This window comes from Nematolebias whitei, chromosome 15 (assembly GCF_014905685.2).
Source record: "Nematolebias whitei isolate Nwh7 chromosome 15, NemWhi1, whole genome shotgun sequence".
In the NCBI taxonomy this organism is placed as follows: Eukaryota; Metazoa; Chordata; class Actinopteri; order Cyprinodontiformes; family Rivulidae; genus Nematolebias; species Nematolebias whitei.
In genome coordinates this window covers 43,668,966-43,691,226 of record NC_056512.1, presented here as the reverse complement: position 1 = coordinate 43,691,226, position 22,261 = coordinate 43,668,966, and the positions used below count along the sequence as shown (strand labels likewise).

Genomic DNA, 22,261 nt, shown 5'->3' with positions numbered 1-22,261 from the left:
ATAGATCTTGTCATATTAAAAAGATGCTAAGTCATATTAACTAGATCCTAAGTCATATAAAAAATGCTAAGTCATATTAAAGAGATGCTAAGTCATATTAAAAAGATGCTAAATCATAATATTGAGATGCTAAGTTATCAATTTGAAAGTTTCTTATCATTTAGAGATGTTAGGTCCTAACAGGGAAATGCTAAGTTATAATAGTGACATGCTGAGTTATAACTTTGAAATGTAAGTCATACTAATGGGCGGCTGTGTCTGAGTGGTTAGAGCAGTCGTCCTCCAATGCAAGAGTTGGGGGTTCAAATCCACCAGCAGTCACATGCCGAAGTGTCCCTGGGCAAGACACTGAACCCCTCGTAGCCTCTGATGTGTGTCCCATCAGTGTATGAATGTGATAAAGCTCTGATTAGTCTCTTTAGAATGATTTGTTCAATTATCTTTGTAGAGATCTAGTATAGAGCTGTATGAATGGGTCAATGAGGCACAGATCGTTGTAAAGAGCTCTGAGTGTCTTGAAATAAGATAGAAAGGCGCTTTATAAGTCCATTTACTAATAAGATTTTAAATCATAATTTTGAAATGCTGATTCATTTTAGAGTTTGCAATTTATAATTTTTAGAAGCTAGAAGAGAGATGGCATCTTATAATTATCACTTAAGACCTTTTATTTGTCAGAGAGGGCTTCCATACAATGTAACAAAGAAACGTTAAGATAAAGATGAAAGATATTAATAATGCACATGCTTTGTTTTTTAGTTCATTGTAAACATAAATAATGTGTTATCTTTTCCATTAGCAGAAATCAACACATGTTAAGAAAGATTCATTAAAACTGTTTTTCTGTCTGATTGGAGTATTTTAACTTTTTGCTCATCCTTTTAGTTTAATTTATTTATTCCCGCAGAGCCAAGCCCATCCAGTCCCAGGAGCCAATCCTGGAACCTGCTCCGCTCTCCGGGTTTTCCAGTCCGCCTCCGTCTCGCCCCTCAGCGCGCGCGGCTCACAGCCACTGGTCACTCATCAGACCACTTTGTCCGGGTTTGGGTCTCCGTGCAAGACTGCTGAAAACCACCTCTCAGCTTTTCTTTCACCCGCGAGGCCACAAGGAAGCGAGCAGAGTCCGCGCACGGCAGCTCCACTCACAACAAGTGCAGCAAACCTTTGAAAGTGTCTTTTCTTGTAGAACCATCCGCGCCCTGCACCACCATGTCTGGAGAAGACGCACCTGTCCAGCAGCAGAACGCAGTGGACCAGAAGCAGGAGACCAAACCCGCCGAGGAGCCCAAACCCGAGCCGCCCAAGACGGAGTCGGAGCCCGCGGGCGCCGCGGAGGCAGCGGCGGCCCCGGCGGCCGCGGCCCCCGAGGAGGAGACGTTCACGTACCGCGCGCTCGTGCTCACCGGCTACGGGGGCTACGATAAAGTGAAGCTGCAGGTGAAGAAGGGCAAGCCGGTGCTGAAAGCTGGAGAGGTTCTGGTCCGGGTCAAAGCCTGCGGGCTCAACTTCGCAGACCTGATGGCCAGACAGGGGCTGTACGACCGGCTGCCGTCCCCCCCGGTCACCCCGGGGATGGAGTGCTCCGGGGTGGTGGAGGCTGTGGGGGAGGAAGTGACTGACAGGAAAGTAAGAAAACAATCAGTTGCACGTTTTGGTGTTTTTCTGTCACGTTCTTCTGGTTTGAGAGGAGTTTGGAGTCGGTTCTGCATCATGGGCGTGTCAGCTGCTTCATTGTGTCTCATTCCCCAAAACGATGAAGCTTTTAGGGTTCATGGCCAAACAAAGAGAATTAAACAATCAGGTCATGAAAACAACCACTTCATGGTTTTATTGAGCTAATCTGGGGGGTCCATCTAAAATCCAGCTGATCAGGTCTAAATCATAGCGCTGCGTAAAAGTTGGTAAGATCAGTTTCTCTGCAGGATCTTGTATTTGTATATACTTTTTATTTTTATTTTGGGGTGGGGGGAGGCTGAAAGTGTCTAAATGACCCAAGTTGTTTGAAAAGCAGCAGCAGAAGGAGCAGGCGTCGCCCCCTCGCGCCTCTAGAACCGCGTCTGCCGGAGCGCGCGGAGACGTGAAGCCACCCCCCAACTGTCAATGAACGGATTTAAAGCTCGGGCCGATCCCAGGCGCGTGCGATTAAAGTCTAAAGCTAAATAAACACGTGCGGACCGGCTGGGTGCTTCTCCACCCATCGCTGCGCCCACGCTGCTCTGCGCTCTGATGGAGGCGCGCTGCGTCAAGGTGCGCGGAGTCCACACCGGAAGCTGGGTGATTGTCTTCAAAATTAAAGCTTTGAGGTTGCAAAAAAAAAAAAAAAAAATTCAACCTTTATTTCTACAGGTTAATCCCACTGAGCCTCGGGGACTCATTTACAAGAGAGACCTGATTTTAACAGAGTGATGACAACAATGGACAACAAAGAAAATAATAGACGATCATAAAGGATGCGTACAAATTTAATTTTTTTAATTTAATTTAATTTTTTTAACAAGTGAAAATCAAATGTTGTTTTAAAAAAGATGTAACAAAAAAACAGCTAGATTATAAGGCGGTGTAGAAAAATAAAATCAAGAACATGTCAGTTTTTGCCAGGAACTTTGGCAGATGTTTGAAGCCACTAAGAGAAGTCAGGTTTTTAAATAACTAAATGAACATTACCAACAAAATGATAATAAATGGACCAAAAAAGTGACAAAGCGCTAAGTTGACAAGTGGTCATTCCCTCAAAGCTTGAAAAGTCTCTGAAGGGGAGAATATGTTGAAAAATCATTCAAGTCAACGTTTTAATTAAAAGGCAGACACGTCAAATGACGCATCAGTTGTAAATTCAGCACGTTTTAGATTATAAATGCTAAAATGATGCACCATGCTTTTATTTTGGAGACTGGAGGAAGAGCACCGGCAGTGGTGGAGGGGAGCTTGACTCCGGTGGCGGAGACCGGAGTCACCGAGACGCCTTTTGTTACCGGGAGCGACGGTGGCGCACAGGGTGGAGAGGGCGAGGCGTGGCGCTACAGACAGACAGGCAGACAGACAGGCAGACAGACAGGCAGACAGTGTGGGGATCATCTTTGTCAGCACCAAGAACAAACCTGAAACCTGAGAATACTGCACAAGATCTGCATGAATGTGAAGCAGTGGCTCCCAGACAATGAAAGGAGAGAAACCATCAGAGCTGCTGGGATGCAGGAGTTGGTTTGATGAGTCACAGGCCCGATGGGCACTCATGCCTCCTGGCCGTGTGGCATCACCAAGGCAACACCTTTCCAAGACGATCCTAACCTCAGATGCAACTTCACATTGTTCAAGATGCTCCCTCACGCTTTTCTTTTCTCTGAGCGAGTGTGTGTGTGTGTGTGTGTGAGTCGGTGCACGGAGCTGGGAGTGGCACCTGAAGCCCAGATCAGATGTGAGATTTAATGATCCACATCAGGTTCAGACCCGCGTGTTTTCAGGTTACTTTATTGCCGCTTTCTAAATTGTCAGTGATGGTGATTGGATTTAAAGGTCAACAGCCACACACACGCACACACACACACACACACGCACACACACACACACAGCTTGTCATCACACTCCCACATCCACTCACAGCCCACTGCTGATGGAATAAAGAGCCAGTTTTTATAATGGATGGAGAGCTCGGAGATTTCTTTTCTTTATGCCAACTTGGAGGAAATGTGCTGACCACCATGGTACAGGATTTTTGGGAGGCTCTCTCTGCTCTGTCTGTTTCCTCAAACACACACACACACACACTCACACACACAAACAGGCACACACACAAACAGGCACACAAAGTAAGTGAATGGGCGTGTCTGGGTGTTGGCAGACAGCACAGCTCTAAACACATAAGGCTTTTTAAAGAAATAATTTATGCATTAGTTCATTAAATGTGACACACACACACACACATATATATATTTATATATATTCCTCGTTATGTTAAGTATATAGAGCACCATAAGTAATTATGTTTATGCCTGTATGTGTGCGTACCAGCCTTTTAGTAAAATATTTCATGAACCACTGGCTATAATTTAATGAAACTTTCAGTTTTTAGTCATTGCATGTCCCTTTACAGCTGAATGTTTTGTGGTGTCAGCTCTGTTCAAGATGGTCGCCACAGCTAACAACCTTAGAAAACACGCAAACGGCTACAACTCTGTCCATTTTAAAGACACTGACCTGAAATTTGGTGTACAGCTTAGAGTCAACCCCTTTTTGTGCTAAATAAAGATTGTATGATACTTGCTTTTTAAACCTTTTCATGACTTATAGGAGTTACTATGTCTGTTAACAAAATATCTCATGAATCACTGAATGAAACACTCAGAAAGTGATCAATGGATGTTTATCTACAATTGATTACCTTTTGAATGGAACTCGACTCAGGTTGATTAATTAATATTGGTGCACCGATCTTTAAAGAGCCTGACCTGCCGATTTTGATTTTGGCCGATTTTGTTTTATGAACGACACTTGTCAGGTGTTTACACGTCACAACGCACCTTCAATTTTCCAAACTTATTTTATTGATAATCATATTTGAACAATATCCTAGAAACAATACAAACTTGTTTGAACCGGCCATGAGGCAGTGCTCTGAAATATAAATGGTTTAGACAATTGTTGTTAAAACTAAAACAATCGGTAAAATCGGTTTTAGACCTGTCGCGATAAACAATAAATCAATTAATCTCATGATAAATGAAAATTATCAACCTCATTTTCATTTATCGGCTTTATCGTTTCTTCGTGTCTCTCTCTTTCTACTGAAGACACTGGATGACAAAAGGATCAACTCAGGTTTTCTTCACTGACCCCTCCCTTTCTTTTAAAAATCTGTTTTAAACGTCCAAAATCACGTTTTTGTATCGTTAAAAGCAGCTAAAGCTGAGAAGCTAAGCTATGAGCTAAGCTAACAAGAAAAAACCTCCGTCTTGTCGAAGCTCCAAAATTCACGGTTGAAACTCGTGCCTTTGTGTAAAAAGTTGTTTTTCTTTGGAAAAAGCAGCTGAGTTTACTGTTTACTGATTTTTTTATTAAAAGCTTTATGTGAAAAAATGCTATGCTAAAGAGCTCAAACCACATCGAGCATCCGCCATTTTGAGAATCGAAAAACAGGAACGAGAGACAGCCCATGTCACGTCAAGGGGCATCCCTCCCATTTTTCTTAAAGAGGCACGCTGTTCGCTCCCTCACTATCCATCCTTCGGTTCAAATATTCTTATCCAGTGGTCAAAAAAGGTACTACACACAAAAAGTAACTATAATTTATTCTTAAATTTGACAATAATTACTAATTATTGTCAAATTTAACTAAAATAATTACTAATTATTGTCAAATTTCAAATATTATCGCTTATCGCAATAATTTCTGAGACAGCCCAGCAAAGTTTGTTATCGTGACAGGAGTAATCAGTTTCTCATGTAAGTATCGGCCAATCACAATCACCCAAAATTCAGGAAATCGGGGCAATAAATCAGCCGGCCAATTTATTGGTGCACCCCCATTAATTAACCTTTGCAAAAACATGAATGGCTAATTCTTGTTAATTTTAATGGTTATTCAGCTCAAATCTGCTGTGGCAGTAGCTACGAGTCATCCTCAACACACCTGGAGAGCTAGCAAGTTTTGCGAGATTTCGCATGAGATTGTACAAAACGTCATTTAAAAAGTTTGAACAAAACGGATATAACTACTTCACTTATTGTCACAAGATGAGTTTAGTTTAAAACACTGGCGTAAACGGTGGCGGGCGATAGGCATTCTTTCAAGTAATGCTTTATTTTACTTTATATTTCCTTCAGACCTTTGCTGCTGTTTCTGTCATTTTACAGTTCAGCATCTGGTCATTTTCAAATTAACTGTTTTGGTTGTTTGTTAAACTATTTAAGTCTGGCATATGAGTCATAAAAAGGTTCCTAAACTCAAGGGATGAGCCAGCGTTGTGTCAACACATGACAGGAACATCAGTAACGAAAGTCAAATTGGAATTTTAGGCTTTTTGTTACAAGCTGTCCATCATGAAGACACAATTTATTCCCTTTTCTTTAGTCAAATATAAAAAAACAACAGTTTATCTGACATTAAATGGTATTTTAGCACCATAATGGCGCTTCCTAAAGAGCTGAAAATTTACATACATGATCAGCTGAAGGATGGTCTTAAGCTGCTGCTTTCCTTGTCGTATTTGTACATAGATGTTATCTTTTAAGCACACACTGCACAATATGTTGTCATGTTCAGGTACAAGGGCTGGTCTGAAAATGACTAATAAAGCAGCCAAAGTCCAAAAAACAACAAAAAACTCCCGCCCAGAGAACCACTGATCATCACCTTTGTATTCTCTTGTAAAGAGCTCTAACACTGAACGGTAATTCTAACATGCCCGTTAAGCATCCATTCAAGATGCTCTGTAATGTTGAGGGAAACGAGTGAGCTCACTCCTGATGACCTAACTGGGAATGTGGGGAAAAGTGTAACACTGAGTAAGCGAGGAGAGAGCGGAAATATTGCAGATCACACCGAGGCTCCCTCGATGCCAAACATCAGCACTTTTTTGTTCCTCCTCCGGGCTTGTTAAAAAAATGAAAGCGGTCTCTTGGTAAGGTTTGGAAGGATCCGACCCATATGTTCTCCATTACCTCCCTCTGGCCCACATTGTCAGTCTGGTATTTCCTCCATCAATCCTGCCCTCCCCCTATAGCTTCTTTGCTTCGAGTCATCTCGTGAATTCTCCCCTCAACTATTTCACTATCAGTGGATCCCTTTAACGACCAGCCAGGAAGCGCTCGCAGTCGGACTTTAGAAAAGTGGCGCTTCAGTTTATTTATACGTATAAAGTATCAAACTTTGCAGCAGAAGGACAGAAAAGGCAACGGTGGTGGAAGAAATTTCAGTCAAAGTTTAGCAAATACCAGATATTAAAATAATATATTAGCCGTGGTAAAGTAACGTGCTGAGATTTATTTATTAAGCGCGCCAATGCTTAAGCCTTAAAGCGCCTTTATTTCTAATACGTTAAAATAATTTGTCCTGCACCTTATCATGCAGCTTTGAAATTAAACTTACGAAATGTGTCAAAACGTGCAACTTGATTTGGAATAGTATGCAGAGACTTCTCCGTGTCACAAAATCTGCAAAAAAGAACTGCACAGCAATCCCAGTGGAGATTAATGGGATTGTGGGGAAACAAGAAAACCCAGTCCCTTTTTGTTTCGGAGCTCATTAACCTCAGATATACTTCACAGAAACATCCATCCATCCATCCATCCATTATCTTTACCCGTTTGTTCCATTTTGGGTCACGGGGGTCGCTGGTGCCCATGTCCAGCAATCACTGTGCGAGGGGCGGGGTACACCCTGGACGGGTCGCAAGTCCATCGCAGGGACACATAGAGACAAACAACCATTCACTCTCTCATTCACACCTAGGGACAATTTAGACTTACCAATCAGCCTAACATGCATGTTTTTGGTCTGTGGGAGGAAACCGGAGTACCCGGAGAAAACCCACGCATGCACGGAGAGAACATGCAAACTCCACCCAGAAAGGCCCTGGACCGGGGTTTGAACCAGGGACCTGCTCGCTGAGAGGCAGCAGCTCTACCAGTTGCGCCACCGTGCTGCCCTCACAGAAACATCATTCATTTTTATTTTTCCTATACAGTATTCCCACGAACCACATAAACTGCTGGTGCTTCACTTAACCTTTGAATTTAGTTTCAACCATGAGAAAATGTGTTCACGCTGTTACCTTCTTGGGTTTTTTGCTGAGGTCGTCAAACCTTCTGCCACAAAGCCAGCTGACTCGGAGCCTGCATAGCCTCAAATTGAATCACCGTCTGATTAAGTCCCTTCTTTACACAGTTAACTGGAAGTTTCTTTGTTCGGTGCCCCCGCACTCCTGACCCCGACTGCGGCTGACCAGAGAGGAAATGCAAGAAGTGCCCGCGTGTTTTTTTTTTTCTATCGGTCTGAGAAGATGTTGGAACAGCAGCATCACAAGGCTGCTTTTCACTTGGCCTTGAACATCTCTGTGTGACTGACAGTAGCTCGCATGCTTTACATAAGCGTGGAAGAACTGCTCCCAACCCGTCTGAAGGGTTCCTTTTCCTATAGAAGCACGAACACCCCCCATATACCGATTTGTACCGCACCCCCAATTAAACAAGTGAGCTTGATGAGTTTCAAGATTTGAACATTAAAAAAAAAAGATGCAAACCCTTCATCTCCATGAACAACTGAGGCAACGTGGCCAGTTTGAAATGAACCAAGTGACTCAGCCTTTGACAGAAAGACGAGGGCTTGAAAAGAAAGAGGCAGAAATCTCTGTAATTGGAGTGGATTGACAGCGAGATGCATGGCTCCCTCCAGACCATTAGAGAGGCCCGGGTGGAGAGGGTTTGTTCCCAGGAGGAGAAGGCTTGTCTTATGCTCAGCCATGGGGAAGAATCTGGCAGGAACGCTGATGAGCGGAGAAGAGCCAGGGGACGAGATGGGCTCTATTGTCCAAGAGAGACAACCTGAGACGCTGAGGATAAAAGATGGAGGTTCTTGCATTCATTCAACATTTATTTAAACAGGTTAGTCTCATTGAGCCATAAGGACTCATTTACAAGAGAGACCTGTTTCAGATAAAACCACAGATAAGGTACATGCAACAATGAACAACCATAAAATGCATATAGAAAGAAAAGCAAATAAAAGTATTGAGAGTGCACGCTGTAGCTGCACTGACGACGTGACATGTACGAGGAGATATATGAAGGCAGCAGACCGAAGAGCGATATAAAAATGAAAATAATAATGTGTTGTCATCATTGTTTGTTCCCATACAATGGTGAAATTGGCTCTCTGCATTTAACCCATCCACCCACAGGTGGAGCAGTGGGCAGCTACTGAAGGCGCCCGGGGAGCAATTGGGGATGGGGTGTGCTGCTCAGAGACACCACGAGATGTGCAATGACTGGGGATCAAACCTGGGACTTTAGTGTCCCGAGTCAGCTGCCCTGCCTCTACACCATCTCGGCCCCCGTACCAGTATGAGTCTACATGAAGTTAATTATGACCAGTTAACCAGTGAATACTGGGTGCAATGGTGGGTACGGTAGTCACAGCCAGTTACGAACCTTAGCGCATCATGATAGACAGCATCCAACCTCTGCAAGGAGCTTATAGGAGCATTCATATAAATAATGTCACTGTAATCAATGGCCGGTAGGAAAGAATCACCTACAAGGTGTTTCCTGGCATTCAGAGTTAAACCAGATCTATTTCTGAAACAGAAATCCAATAATAATTTCAGTTCCTTTACCAAGTTTTCAACATCCAGCTTAAAAGAGAGATGTGCATCGACCAAGATTCCCAAATATTTCGAAGAACCCACAAACTCAATAGGGACACCATTCATAGATAACGTAGGAGGAAGGACTTCTGGTACCAACTTCCTGTTTGAAAACAACATCCCTTTGGTTTTATCAGCATTTAACACCAGTTTGAGACGGAACAAGTCAGACTGAATGATGTCAAATGCAGACTGTAGAAGCTGGTGAAACTTAGCAACTGTTTTAGCTCGACAGTAAACTACTGTGTCGTCGGCATAGAAATGTAAAGATGCGTCAGGAATGACCTGCATTGCTTATGTATATTATAAAGAGAGTCTGTCCTAAGACTGAGCCTTGTGGTACACCATTATTGACAGTTAAATAACTGGAAGTGGTGTCGATTCTTGGGGATTAAGGACATCCTACTGGCTTAAAATCAAAGCAGCTGGTCTTTTCAGTAGCTGAAGTTTCGCTTCAAATTCAGTTTTTGATTTAAAACGGGAAAAGGTAAAGTTCTGAGTGTTAAACTGCGTGGGAGGATTTGTGTATGCAGCTAAATTCATCTGCAGATTAGTTTAGCTCCTGGGGGTCATCAGGGTCTTTGTTGACTTGGCTCACAAGAGAGATGTTTGGGTCACCTGCATGAAGGTGTACATTTGGAATGAAAATCTCTGAAAGCATCTCTCCCGTAAACCCAGCAGACAAGGGCCCAAATGACCGTCAGGTGGAAGGGGAGCGAGATTAATCTGCATAAGTTTAGCTGCATGAACAGAGCACCTTTTGCTGTTTAGAGCTTGGAATGCCACTTTTGAATTGTTGAAGCTCCCCAGTTGGGAAGCAGAGTGCCCAGTTCTGGTCCCCGAGGGCCACTATCCTGCATATTTTAGTTGTTTCCTGCTCTTGAGCAGGTCTTCAAGTTCTTCAGAACCCAGTTAATTGTTCATTTATTCAAATCAGGCGTGTCAAAGCAGAGAAACATCTAAAACATGCAAGAGAGGGGGGCCCTCGAGGACCAGGACTGGGCTTTGATTTGAAACTTTTAGAATAGAAGATGGAGAAGAAGACAAGACAGGATGACACCGGAGGACCCGGGAAGGGGGAAGGAAGACGCTCTAAAGTTGTAAGAGGAAAAAGGAGTCAGGAAGTAAAAGAGAAAGAAGGGAAGAGAAAAAGTGAGGAGAGTGGAAACGTGGTGGGAGGGACGGCTGTGTCGGGAGGACTGGATAAGGAGGGGAGGAAGAAAACAGGAAGAGAGTTATAATGCTGCTGTCGTCTCTGTTTCCTGTGTCCCTCGAGTGAGTTCTCCTGATTGGTTCGTTGGGGGGCTGGGGGGGAAGTTTATATCACGGCTCATTCTTCTGGAAAGAGACAGTCGCGTATCGGAGGATGCTGCTCTGATAAGGAGGGAGCAGAGGAGGACATGAGCAAAGTCTGCAGCAGGTTGCAACATGTTGCTCCTGGAGAGAAACTCTTCATACAAATCACTCGATTAAGAAAAATCAGACTCTACTATCGTTTTTATTCCTTCTTAGACATTTATTTCATTTTGCTGCTGGTTTATTTTATTCTAGCTGATGTTCTCGTATGAATGAAGCAAACTGTTCAGGAAAATTACTTGACGCACGAGCCCTGCTCCTCAATTAATGTTTTTTTATCCGCTCACCTCCCTTTTCTCAGTCAGACCTTGTTGCTTGTACTCTGCGTGTTTGCGTGCACGTTTGCATGTCTGCTGTTACTTTTAGGCAAAAACAATAATCCCCGACTATTTCTGCCACACACTTTGCAACATTCACGCTCCAACACAGACACTGCTGCTCCGAGCAAACGCTCTCTTAAAAAAAACACAGTTAAATAGTCAATAAATGTAGCTGAGGTGCAACAGGATTTACTTTAGGAGCTCTTGTAAAATGTTTCTGTTTCTAATGTTTTTATAGGAAGTTACCAATCTGTTGAGTCTTGTGCTAGTTTTAGACTAAGATCATGTTGTGTCAAGAAATGATGATGTTAAAGCTGTTTTGGTCAAAAACTTATGCACAACCACACGGTGGAGTTTACACTCAAAGTTGTAAGTGACTCCCAGCTACTACCACACCAGACTTCAGCTCATTATCTGTAAAATTGACTGAATTTTCATCGTTTTTGTGTTTTTGAAGGTCAGTTGGTTTTGGCAGCCATTTTGAATTGAGTCAACTCCAAAGGTTAATCAATCGTAGCTGTTCATCTATAGATTAATTTCTGGAAGATTCATTAACATCAGCCCAGTGGTTCATGAGATATTTTGCTAACAGACGAACACAGTCGTCTGCAATAGTTTGTGATGACGTTTTAAAGGAGGCTCTTGTGCGATCTGTTAGTGCTTAGATTATGTGTTGGGCACCAGTCTCAGCTACTACCACACCAGACTTCAGCTCATTATGTGTAAAACTGACGGAGTCGTAGCGATTTTTCTGTTTTAAATTCCATTAGCTGTGGCAGCCATCTTGAATTGGATCAACTGAAAACATTTTTTTTTTTCCTGTAGATGTACGTTTAATGATTATTTCTGAGAACTTCACAAAAATTCTTCTTGTGGTTCACGAGATATTTTGCAAACCGACTAATTATTACCTGATTATTGTTTTATTGTATTTTATATACTTGTGAAATTTCCTTTGTTGAAATTAAAATGCAGATTTTTTTATTTTTTGCTGCAGTTTTTAAAGGCTCGGCCTGAGAACCTTTTGTTTTCTGATTCTCGTTGACCTCGTGTTTTCCCTTCCTGTTTCAGGTCGGCGATAAGGTGATGGCGTTGAGCCGCTTTGGGATGTGGCAGGAGGTGGCCGTGGTTCCAGCCGGCCACACCTTCCTCATCCCCGAGGGGATGAGTTTTGAGGAGGCGGCAGCGTTCCCCGTCAACTACATCACCGCCTACATGATGCTGTTTGACTTCGGCAACCTTCGGCCCAGCCAGAGCGTCCTGATCCACGCCGCTGCAGGTACGCCGCACGCACACACCTGTTTTAATGAGGTTTGTTTTCTAAACAAAAAAATTATTATTGTGAGCCATTTTTCTTCCGTACGTTCTTCTGCATCTTTCTCGTTCCACAATTTTTGTGCTTTGTCAACAAATCATAAATCAATACATTCAGCTCTTTCAGGACAATCCTGCTAGGATGTTTGGTATTGGTGCAGCTTTAGCTGTTTGAAATATTTAGCCTTTTCTGCTACTTTTTTCCTCATAGAAAAATAATTGAGCTCATTTTACATCCTTTAAATCTTTAGATCTCTGCTCTTTTCACATTTTTTCCATTTCAGCTTCTTTGTGCAAATTTAAACATTTTTCAGCTGTGTTCAGCTGATTTCAGCTGTTTTTCACCCATTTTGTGCTCCTTTCAGATTATTTCTGCTAACTACATTTTTGCACTTCTTCTAACTTATTTCTGCTAATTTCAGCTTGTTTTGCTCCTTTCAGCTGATTTCTGCTAGTTTCAGCTTTATCTGCTATTTCAGCTACTTTTTAGCTGTTATGCTAATTTTAGCTTTTTTTTCAGCCAATTCCACATTTTTTGCATTCATTTAAACTTTTTTCAGCCTAATTCAGTAAAAATATGCTCTCTCCACTTCGCTCTTGTAATTTCAGCTTTTTTATGAATTTTTAGCTACTTTAAAAAAAAAGTAGCTAATTTCAGCTTTTTTCCAATATTTCCACTGTTTGTTCTCATTTCTGCTTATTTCAGCCTAAATGGGCAAAAATGTGTTCTTTCTGCTAATTTAATCTTGTTTTACCCTTTTCAGCTACCTTTTAGCATTTTTTAGATAATTTCTAATAAATTGAAGTTTTCCTTGGTAATTTCTGCTACTTCCCACCTAATTAACTTCTTTATGCTCATTTCAGCTTTTCTTCTGCTACTATCAGCTTTTTCTGCTATTTCAGCTACTATTTAGCTGTTTTATGCTAATTTTAGCATTTACAGCTAATTCCACATTTTCTTTTATCTCCTTTGAACTATTTCCACTTCCTTCTGGTAGTTTAAACTTCTTTCTGCTTTTACAACTACTTTTTGCTAATTTCAGCATTTTTTTAGCTAATTTCCTAGTGTTTGTGGTCATTTCTGCTTATTTAAACTTAATTCAGAAAATATGTGTTCTTTCTGCTTTCTTCTTCTAAAATAGTCTTGGTCTTCTATTTCAGCTACATTTCAGCTGTTTTTTTTAAGCTAATTTCAGCTGTTTTTCAGCAAATTTTTCTGCAATAAGCTTCACACAGAAATGCAATTTCTCTAGGTAATAATTCATTTTCTGCAGCTTCCGTGTCCCACAGATGTTAAAAAACAACACTGACTACAACTCAGTCACAGATATTGAAGTAGAACTTGTTAACCGGGGTGGTTCCCACCACATACTCTGTTATTTACCAACATTTCTTGATCTTAGTCCAAAACTCTGACATGAAAGGTGGCGGGCGAAACGCAATGTTGGGACTTTTTTGCGTTATGGAAACAACCTTAAATGGTTTTAACGTAAATCTCCTTGTGGAAAAAGTCCCTGTGCTTTGCTCTGCGCTAATGCTGGTCCACCTGCCAGCTGGGCTGTGAGGTCAAAGGTCAGCGTGAGTTGATGGAAGCAAGATGTGGATGAAGGGAGGAGAGGCACCTGCTTTGGGGTGTGAGAGCTGCACATGATTTGTGTTTGCACAGTCAGGCCAGCTGGAGGGAACAGCAGAGCTTCAGCCAAAGATTATCAGTCCCGCTCCCTTCGCCTCTCGGGCACACGTCTCCTGAGCAGGAGGATTTAGAAAAATATTCTTTACATTTGGGACGGTCCGTGGGTGGAAACGGCGCAGAAATGAATGAAATCTGGACTTTTTCTTTTTCACAAAAGTGAGAGCGCTTCCAGGTGCACGTTTTAATTCACATTTATGGAATAAATATTTTTGTAACAAGCTTTAGTTCCCACACAGCAGCGCAACAACTAACAGGTCCATCCTGTTGATGTCACATGAAGAGTTTGGTCAATTAAGACACTTTCCCTGCTGGTTCAGACCAGTAAAGCATTTGCACGCGTCTGTTGTCTGAACCGGAGGAACAGATCGAATCAAAAACTTCCAGAAACTAATCAGTGGGTTGACATCTACAACTGTTTCACTTTTGGAGTCAACCTGATTCAAGATGGCCGCCCCATAAAAGAGCTAAGCATGGCGATCAACCAGCTTTACATACTTGGATGATTGTAGGGCGTTGTGTGATACATTTCCTTAAAACCGCCTGTTTGTTAGAAAAATATCTCATGAACCACTAAATGGATTTCAATGACATTTTCAGAAATAAATTATTGGCTTTCCTTTTATTTAATCCAATTCAAGATGGCTGACACAGCTGTCTGACACAAATCATAAATGGGTGTAACTCAGTGGATCTTGTGTCAATAATTTGTCCTTCTTCACAACACCACCTATGTATGGGGTGCCGTTTGTAGTTTCTAAGCTGTCGGTCTTTGCTCCAGCTGTCCGGACGTCGTCGCTGTATGGGTTGTTTGCGTGTGCAGATCCGTAGCACACGGTTTTCTCTGCAACACGTGTTTGTCTGACATCCGGAGGGTTGTTGTTTGCAGCGGCGGCGGCTCTCCTCACATCCTCCTCCCTCGCCAGCAACACGGGGCGGCCCGCTCAGGAATGGATGCTGAGCGTCTCTGCGTGCGGGGAGGATGTTCCACCCGGGAGTCTGTCGAATCAGTTCCTGATGTTTCCTGATTAGACAGATCAAAGGTATCAGCTGTGACAGGGTCAGAGAGGGAAGAGGGGTTGGGGGGGGGGGGGGTATCTGTCACTCACTGCTTTGAAATAGAAATGATGAAAAGGAAATCGCAGACAGGCTAAAGTTCTTTCTCTTACTTAATGTGGTCCACGATAAAACTACTCATTTTAACTGTATTTTATTAGAATAAACATTAAAATCAAAAATCTAATTAAAGGCCTTGAAAAATACGTTGAGTTTGAAACTAAGACCATCTTATGTTGAGGAGCGACGGCCATTTGCCTCCATCCTTTTATGATGTTGTGAGACCTCGGTTGTGTTGGGTACACCTCTCAGCCACAAACACCAGTTTACAGCTCAATACCAGTAAAATCCACTGAGTTATATCTATTTTGTGTAGGCAAGGGTTAATGGGCTGTGGTGGCCATTTTGAACTGGACTGGCTCCAGAACTAATGGGTGGCAGAACTACATCCAGTCATTCTTCTTCTTTTGGCTTTTCCCTCTTCAGGGTCCAGCGAGTCCTCCTCCTCCATCTCACTCCAACCACCTCCATGTCCTCTCTAACTGCATCCAGATATCTCCTCTTTGTCTTTTTCCTGGCAGCTGCATTTCTAACATCCTTCTACCAATGTACCCACTGTCCTTCCTCTGGACATGTCCAAACCACTGTCCCTCCTCTGGACATGTCCAAACCATCTCAGTCTGGCCTGTTTATCTCCCACTTGTTCAACCTGTGCTGTACCTCTGATGATCTCATTCCTAATCTTCTTCATCCTTGTCACTCCTAAGAAGAACCTCAACATCGTCATTTCTGCCACTTCCAGTTCTGTCTCCTGTCTTTTTGTCCATGTCTCTGTCTCCAGACCATACAACATAGCTGGTCTCACTTTGCTGACACCCTTTTGTCACAAATGACTCCTGAAACTTTTCTCCATCCACTCCATCCTGCCTGGACTCTCTTCTTCACCTCTTTACCACACTCCCCATGTTCCTGGACAGTGGACCCCAAGTCCTTGAAGTCCTGCACCTTTGTGACCTCTGCTCCTTGTAGCCTCACTGTTCCACCTCCTCCCTCTCATTCACACACATGGACTCTGTCTTACTACGGCTGACTTTCATGCCTCTTCTTTCAAGTGCGTACCTCCACCTCTCCAAGTTCTCTTCCACCTGTTCCCTGTTTTCACCACAGATCACGATGTCATCTGCAAACATCATAGTCCACGGGGATTCCTGCCTGACCTCATCTGTTAGTCAGTCCAGCGTCAAACAAGAAGGGGCTCAGAGCGGATCCTTGATGCACTCCCACCTCCACCTTGAAGCTATCTGTCACTCCTACAGCACACATCCAGTCATTACTTTCCATTAAAATCCATTTTGTGGTTTATGAGATATTTTGCTAACAGAAGAGACACATGCCCACACATATTATTAATTAATTATCACAATGACTACGCTCCTGTATATATTAATATATTGCCTTAAGCTGGAGGTGAGAGTGGGCGGAGCCGAGGAACCCAGAGGAACCGATAACGTGAAAACACACAGAACTAAACTAAACACAAGAAGAACCACAAAACAACCACGAACCAAATCATAAAACACAAAGTTTTCAACAGGAAGAGGATTCTTCATTAGATCAACATGTTTTCTCTCTTAACTTACAAATAACTTTATTAAACTCAAAGCTCCGGGGGGAGGGGCAGAAATCTTAAAGTAATTGAAAAGGGCCTAATTGTTTTTCAAAAGCGATCAAATCGGTGGATTAAACTGCAGCCGGAACGAACGGGTCGGCCATCAGACAGAGACGGCATGAGCCCCTCGAGCGTTCGTGAAGAGGAGGGAGTCGGAGTGAACGGCTGCTGCGAGAAGAAAGCTGTTGATGGAGGCCTTCGATGAAAAACACACCGCGTTCAATCCTGATTACTGCTGCACCCAAGGGCCGAACACAATCCACTTCCTGTTCCCTGCACCGCTTTTACCTCTCAGCCAGCAAATCATTTAAACGTGATCTCTTCGTTTTAATTTACCTGATAAAGCAGGACAGCGTTCAGTTGGATATATACATTTAACCGCACTGTTATTTGGGTTCTGAGCTCGTCTTTTGGACAGGAGGGTTGAGCTTTTTCAACATTTGCTTAACTTCTAAAACATAAATGTGAGATGAACGGAGCTGACGTCGTCTTAAAAAGCTTCTGTTTGAAGCAGGAATGTGTGGATTTGTGAAATTAGCAGTGGCGTTCCGCATCATCATCATGTGATGCTTCAGTCAGATAAACGTCAAATCAATCGTCCTATACAACTTCAAAATAAGAGATAAAAAGTATCATTATAGAGAAAACGTCATACATCAGAAGCTTCAAACCCGCGGGACAAATTACATCTGGAGGAAAATAATATAACAAATCACAAACAACTGTTGCTTTAAACACAACAGTTAGTTAAAAAGAGGGATTTGATCACAATTTATTCACTTTTTAGTCAGTATGGTGTAAAAGAAAAGTTAGAAAACACAGAAAAAAGAACAAAAATCACCAGTTTAGATGCTTATTCTGACAAATTAAATATATTTTCAAGCTTTAACCAGAATGGCTTAACTCTGCCAACATAAGATGATCTTAGGCGGGTGATATGCATTCCTTAAAGAATGCCAAGCATTTATTTTATGATGAATCCACACCCAGCAGCTAATACCGTATTTTTCAGACTATAAGGTGCACCGGATTATAAAGCACATTAAGCGAAATAAGTTCATTTTGACAGATTTTTGAGCCGTGTACCACATAAAATCAGTTCGGGGTCAGGAAGCACAACCAGAATTAATACATGAGGCGCACCGGATTATAAGGCTCACTGTTGATTTTTGAGAAAAATAAAGGATTTTAAGTGCAACTTATAGTCCGAAAAATACGGTAAGCTTAGTTTAATATTCAGCGAATGAGCCCCACCAGGAAATAGACTAGTCCTCATTAGAAGGAGAGCAATTTGGGGGATTTTATTTTAATTTTTTATGTATTTTTGACACTTTTGAATAAAACGGATTGATTTTTGTTCAGCTGCAGGTTTTAGAGACATGTTCAACTTTGTGTCATCTTAAATGTACAAAGTCTGAGTCTGGTTAAAATGTCACGTCAAGCTGACGGAGTGAGATAATTACTGCAGTTCAGTGCAGGAGGACTGCGCTGCACGTTTCCTGTTGAACTCATAGTGGAGATCCTTCAGATGGATGACGGGTCGCCGTTCGCCTCTCCATTGTTCTGTGTTTGCAGGTAATGTCACATCAACATAAAGCATGTTCTCTCCTCAAAAGTGTGGTGACCTTTCACCCCGTCGGGATCAGGTGACCGGTTGTGACCGTCTGACCGCTGTGATGCGTGTGAGCGCTCAGAAATCCTCAGCTGCTTCTCTCGTGTCTCCTCTCCAAACAATAGCTTCTTGTGTTTCCTCCCATCGTCCTCTCCTCTCCCAACGCGCCGCACATCTGCATCCTCCGCCGTCCACCTCCCCCTCCGGCCCTCCGTAACCTCCTCTCCCCGCGCGTGACCTCGCCGTATCCGTGCCGCGGCCCTCGGCATCTGGGACCGTGCACATATTTCCCATTTTGCTTTCCCTCGAGGGCTCTGGGTGGAGGGGGTGAGGAAGCTGAACGACATTTTGGATGCATCTCGAGGGTCTTCTACTGTACGCGGCCAACTGCTTTTCCTCTGACCTCTCCCTGAACCGGTGTTTATGAACTTGGGGCGGCCAGCCAGCCGCCACACCCACACCACGCATTCCTGCATACATGCAGAGACCCTCGACGTGCAGCGATGACGGCCGCTTCTGCTTTATTTATGAGCTCTGGAGTAAACGCAGCCCAGCGTGAAGCAGATGTGGGGTGCATAATTCTATCAGGTCATGCTCACGCTCAGGTCAACCTTTTTTGTGGCAACATCACTGCTAATATTGAAAATATTGTGTTGTTAAACGACACCAAAAGCGCGTTTGCTGAATAAACCACGTTTATAGTTGAAGCACAAGGTTTGTTTTCTTCCTAGTAGCCGAAGATGGAGACTTCTGTTCGTGTGAACCATCTTCTTGCAGAAGTGTTTGGGTTTGGGATAAAGTCATCAGGTTTCACCGAGGATTAGCTTGAGCTGAGAGGCTTTCAGCTGCTGCTCGTGGTCACAGCTGAACACTCAAAGCTGCTCACGGCAAAGTCAAGACCGGTCTAATAAATTCATGAAGTAAGAAGAAAATATCCAAACATTATGTTTCTCATATCATTGGTTAATGTGTCCTTAACACCATTATTGTCCCAAGTTCTCTTAAGGGGTAATCACTGTCGTAGAATATGATGGTGATGTGTTTTTTCGCATTCAGGCCACTTAAGGGTTTAAAAAAACATTCAACAAACAAACCAACCGTGCAAACCCCCGAGCACACGGCCGATGATTACTGGAGTCAGATGACGTCACGCCGGGGACGGGATACAGGCAGGAGTGTTCACTCGAGATGGAGGCGTATGCTAGCAAGGACGATTTCAGTGGAGAACGTTCAGCTGATTTAGAAGATGTCCACGATGACCTAACTGCAAGCCATGAAGAAAAATGTAGAACTGTTCGTGAAATTGTTGCTCAACAGGAGGGTGAGGTTCTGCCTCAAATGGAGGAGTTCAAGTATCTCAGGATTTTGTTCACGAGTGAGGGAAGAATTGAGCGTGAGATTGACAGACGGATTGTTGCAGCGTCTGCAGTATTGCGGACTCTGTGCCGGTCCGTTGTGGTGAAGAGGGAGCTGAGCCATAAGGCAAAGCTCTCTGTTTACCAGTCGGTCTACGTTCCTACCTTCACCCATGGTCACGAACTCTGGGAAGTGACTGACAGAATGAGATATATCGGTTGAAATGAGTTTCCTCTGCAGGGTAGCTGGACTCTCCCTTAGAGACAGGGTGAGAAGTTCAGTTATCAGGAGAGACTCAGAGAAGAACGCTGCTCCTCCACATGGAGAGGAGCCAGTTGAGGTGGTTTGGGCATCTGGTAAGGATGCTTTCTGGGTGCATTCCCAGGGAGGTGCTTCGGGCATGTCTGACTGGGAGGAGACCCAGGACATGCTGGAGAGACTACATCTTTCGGTTGGCCTGGGAACGCCTTGGGGTCCTCCCAGAAGAACTGGAAGAGGCTGTGGAAAGAGATGTCTGGGCCTCCCTGCTCAGGCTGATGCCCCCGCAATCCGACTTTAGAACAAGCAAAAGATAATGGATGGATGGGTGAACAGGAGGGCTTATTCCGTACACGTACGAGCCACCACAACGTCAAGAAGAGGTTCATCGGAAAAGGAAGGACCTTCCCGGTCTGAAAACAGCGACTGGTATGTGCCAGTGTTTACAACAGACATCAACATCCTGCTCGGTCCTCCAGCACCGCTTCTTTCTTCAGTCTGGTGTTAAACTTTAAATTCATATCCCTGCATCGTTCCCGACTCACAGTCCTCGGGCTGACAGTGTTTGGAACACAGAACACTGTTCGGCGACGGTGCTACAAAGTCTGACCCTTTGACTCGGACAAACTTCACCCATTTCTCGCAAATTCCCTTGGATTTTCGGGAAAGAGAGGGTGCTCACTTCCTCCTTGGTTGCATTCCCACAGAAATGTGCAACACACCGATTTGGCATGTTGTTCCTGCCACAAATATATTTTGCCAGAAATCAGAAGGAAACAATCGACCGTAACCTCGTGCAACAGAAATCTGGCGGTCTTGCACGATCGGGTACCTGGCGTGACATCACACCCCGTATATGGAAGTGAAGGGGCTGTTTCCAAAGCTGCGACTGAAAGAGCTTGAATTCTCATAAAAATACATCTTTAAAACCACTTTGCATTACTTTACTTTGCCGCAGAACATAGGTATTTATTTGTTATGTCTATCATATTTCGCTGGATATGTCATATGAAAAATGGTGGGTGTTAAACTTTAAAGTAAAATTTGTGACCGGATGCAAACAGCCGAAGTGACAGAAAACAGGTGACGTCCAAGGACAAGCCGTTGGGATGGAAAAGTCCAACTATTTAGATGTATCAGTGAATGCACCGGTCTAGAAGAATGCTGAACTCTGTTTTCATGCTGCTTCCCCACGCTGCTCCACCACGCTGCTTCACCACGCTGCTTCACCACGCTGCTTCCCCACGCTGCTCCACCACGCTGCTTCACCACGCTGCTTCACCACGCTGCTTCACCACGCTGCTTCCCCACGCTGCTTCACCACGCTGCTTCCCCACGCTGCTTCCCCACGCTGCTTCACCACGCTGCTTCACCACGCTGCTTCACCACGCTGCTTCACCACGCTGCTTCACCATGCTGCTTCACCATGCTTCACCACGCTGCTTCACCACGCTGCTTCACCACGCTGCTTCACCACGCTGCTTCACCACGCTGCTTTATCTCTGATTTTTATTTTTCACAGCCGTCCTACTCTGTGTCTCTTTTCTTTTTTGCGTTTAGCAGCAAACTCACTCATATTTTCAAATAAACGTGTTCTCCAAGATTCCACGCTTGTCTGATTCCACCATATTTGTTTACCAGCGCAGACTACGGCCAGCGTAACGCAGGTCACTCCAGCTTCCATGTGGTTTTTGGCAGATTCAGCCAAGAGTGTACACGAGTGTGGACCCACATTTTAGAATTGCAGTTCAACATACATTAGTCCCTCGATTAACGCGGGGATTACCTTCTCCACCCGTGATAGGTGAAAAACCACGAAGTAGGAGCACTATATTTATTTTAGTACAGTAGTCCCTCGCTACTTCGCGGTTCGTTTTTCGTGGACTCACTCTATCGCGGTTTTTCAAAAGAAGATTGGACACGACACACAAATAGCAGATTGATGGATGAGCCGCACGATCGGCATGGAATTTTCATTTAAAATAAATTATTTTAAATTATTTAGCACCTGCTGCACTTTTGTGCAGCCCACACCGCGGGATAAACTTCCTGCTGCGGCTGATCAGCTGTTCTCCGTGCAGAGCTGAGAAGTGGGCGTGGCCAAGAACGTTTGCAGGTGGCAAAGATCAGAGGAGGCAGGGAGCTGAGATCATGAAATTCTGTGCTCTTTTAGAGTTTAGAAACATTGTTTAGAATATTGCAAGAGTGTGGGAAGGGTTTAAAACGCCTTATATATATATATATATATATATATATATATATATATATATA

At 43.5% G+C, this 22,261-nt stretch overlaps 1 protein-coding gene across 1 annotated transcript in view; it reads left to right on the top strand.

Annotated features, from left to right (window-relative positions):
• The first annotated feature begins 1,014 nt into the window (after positions 1-1,014).
• Positions 1,015-22,261, top strand: part of vat1 (vesicle amine transport 1) — a 42,648-nt gene continuing 21,401 nt past the window's right edge. Inside the window, exons 1-2 of the mRNA XM_037689247.1 lie at positions 1,015-1,626; positions 12,107-12,314. Of these exons, the coding sequence (XP_037545175.1) occupies positions 1,210-1,626; positions 12,107-12,314 (625 nt within the window). The 5' untranslated portion in view covers positions 1,015-1,209. The remainder of the gene's footprint in view (positions 1,627-12,106; positions 12,315-22,261) is intronic.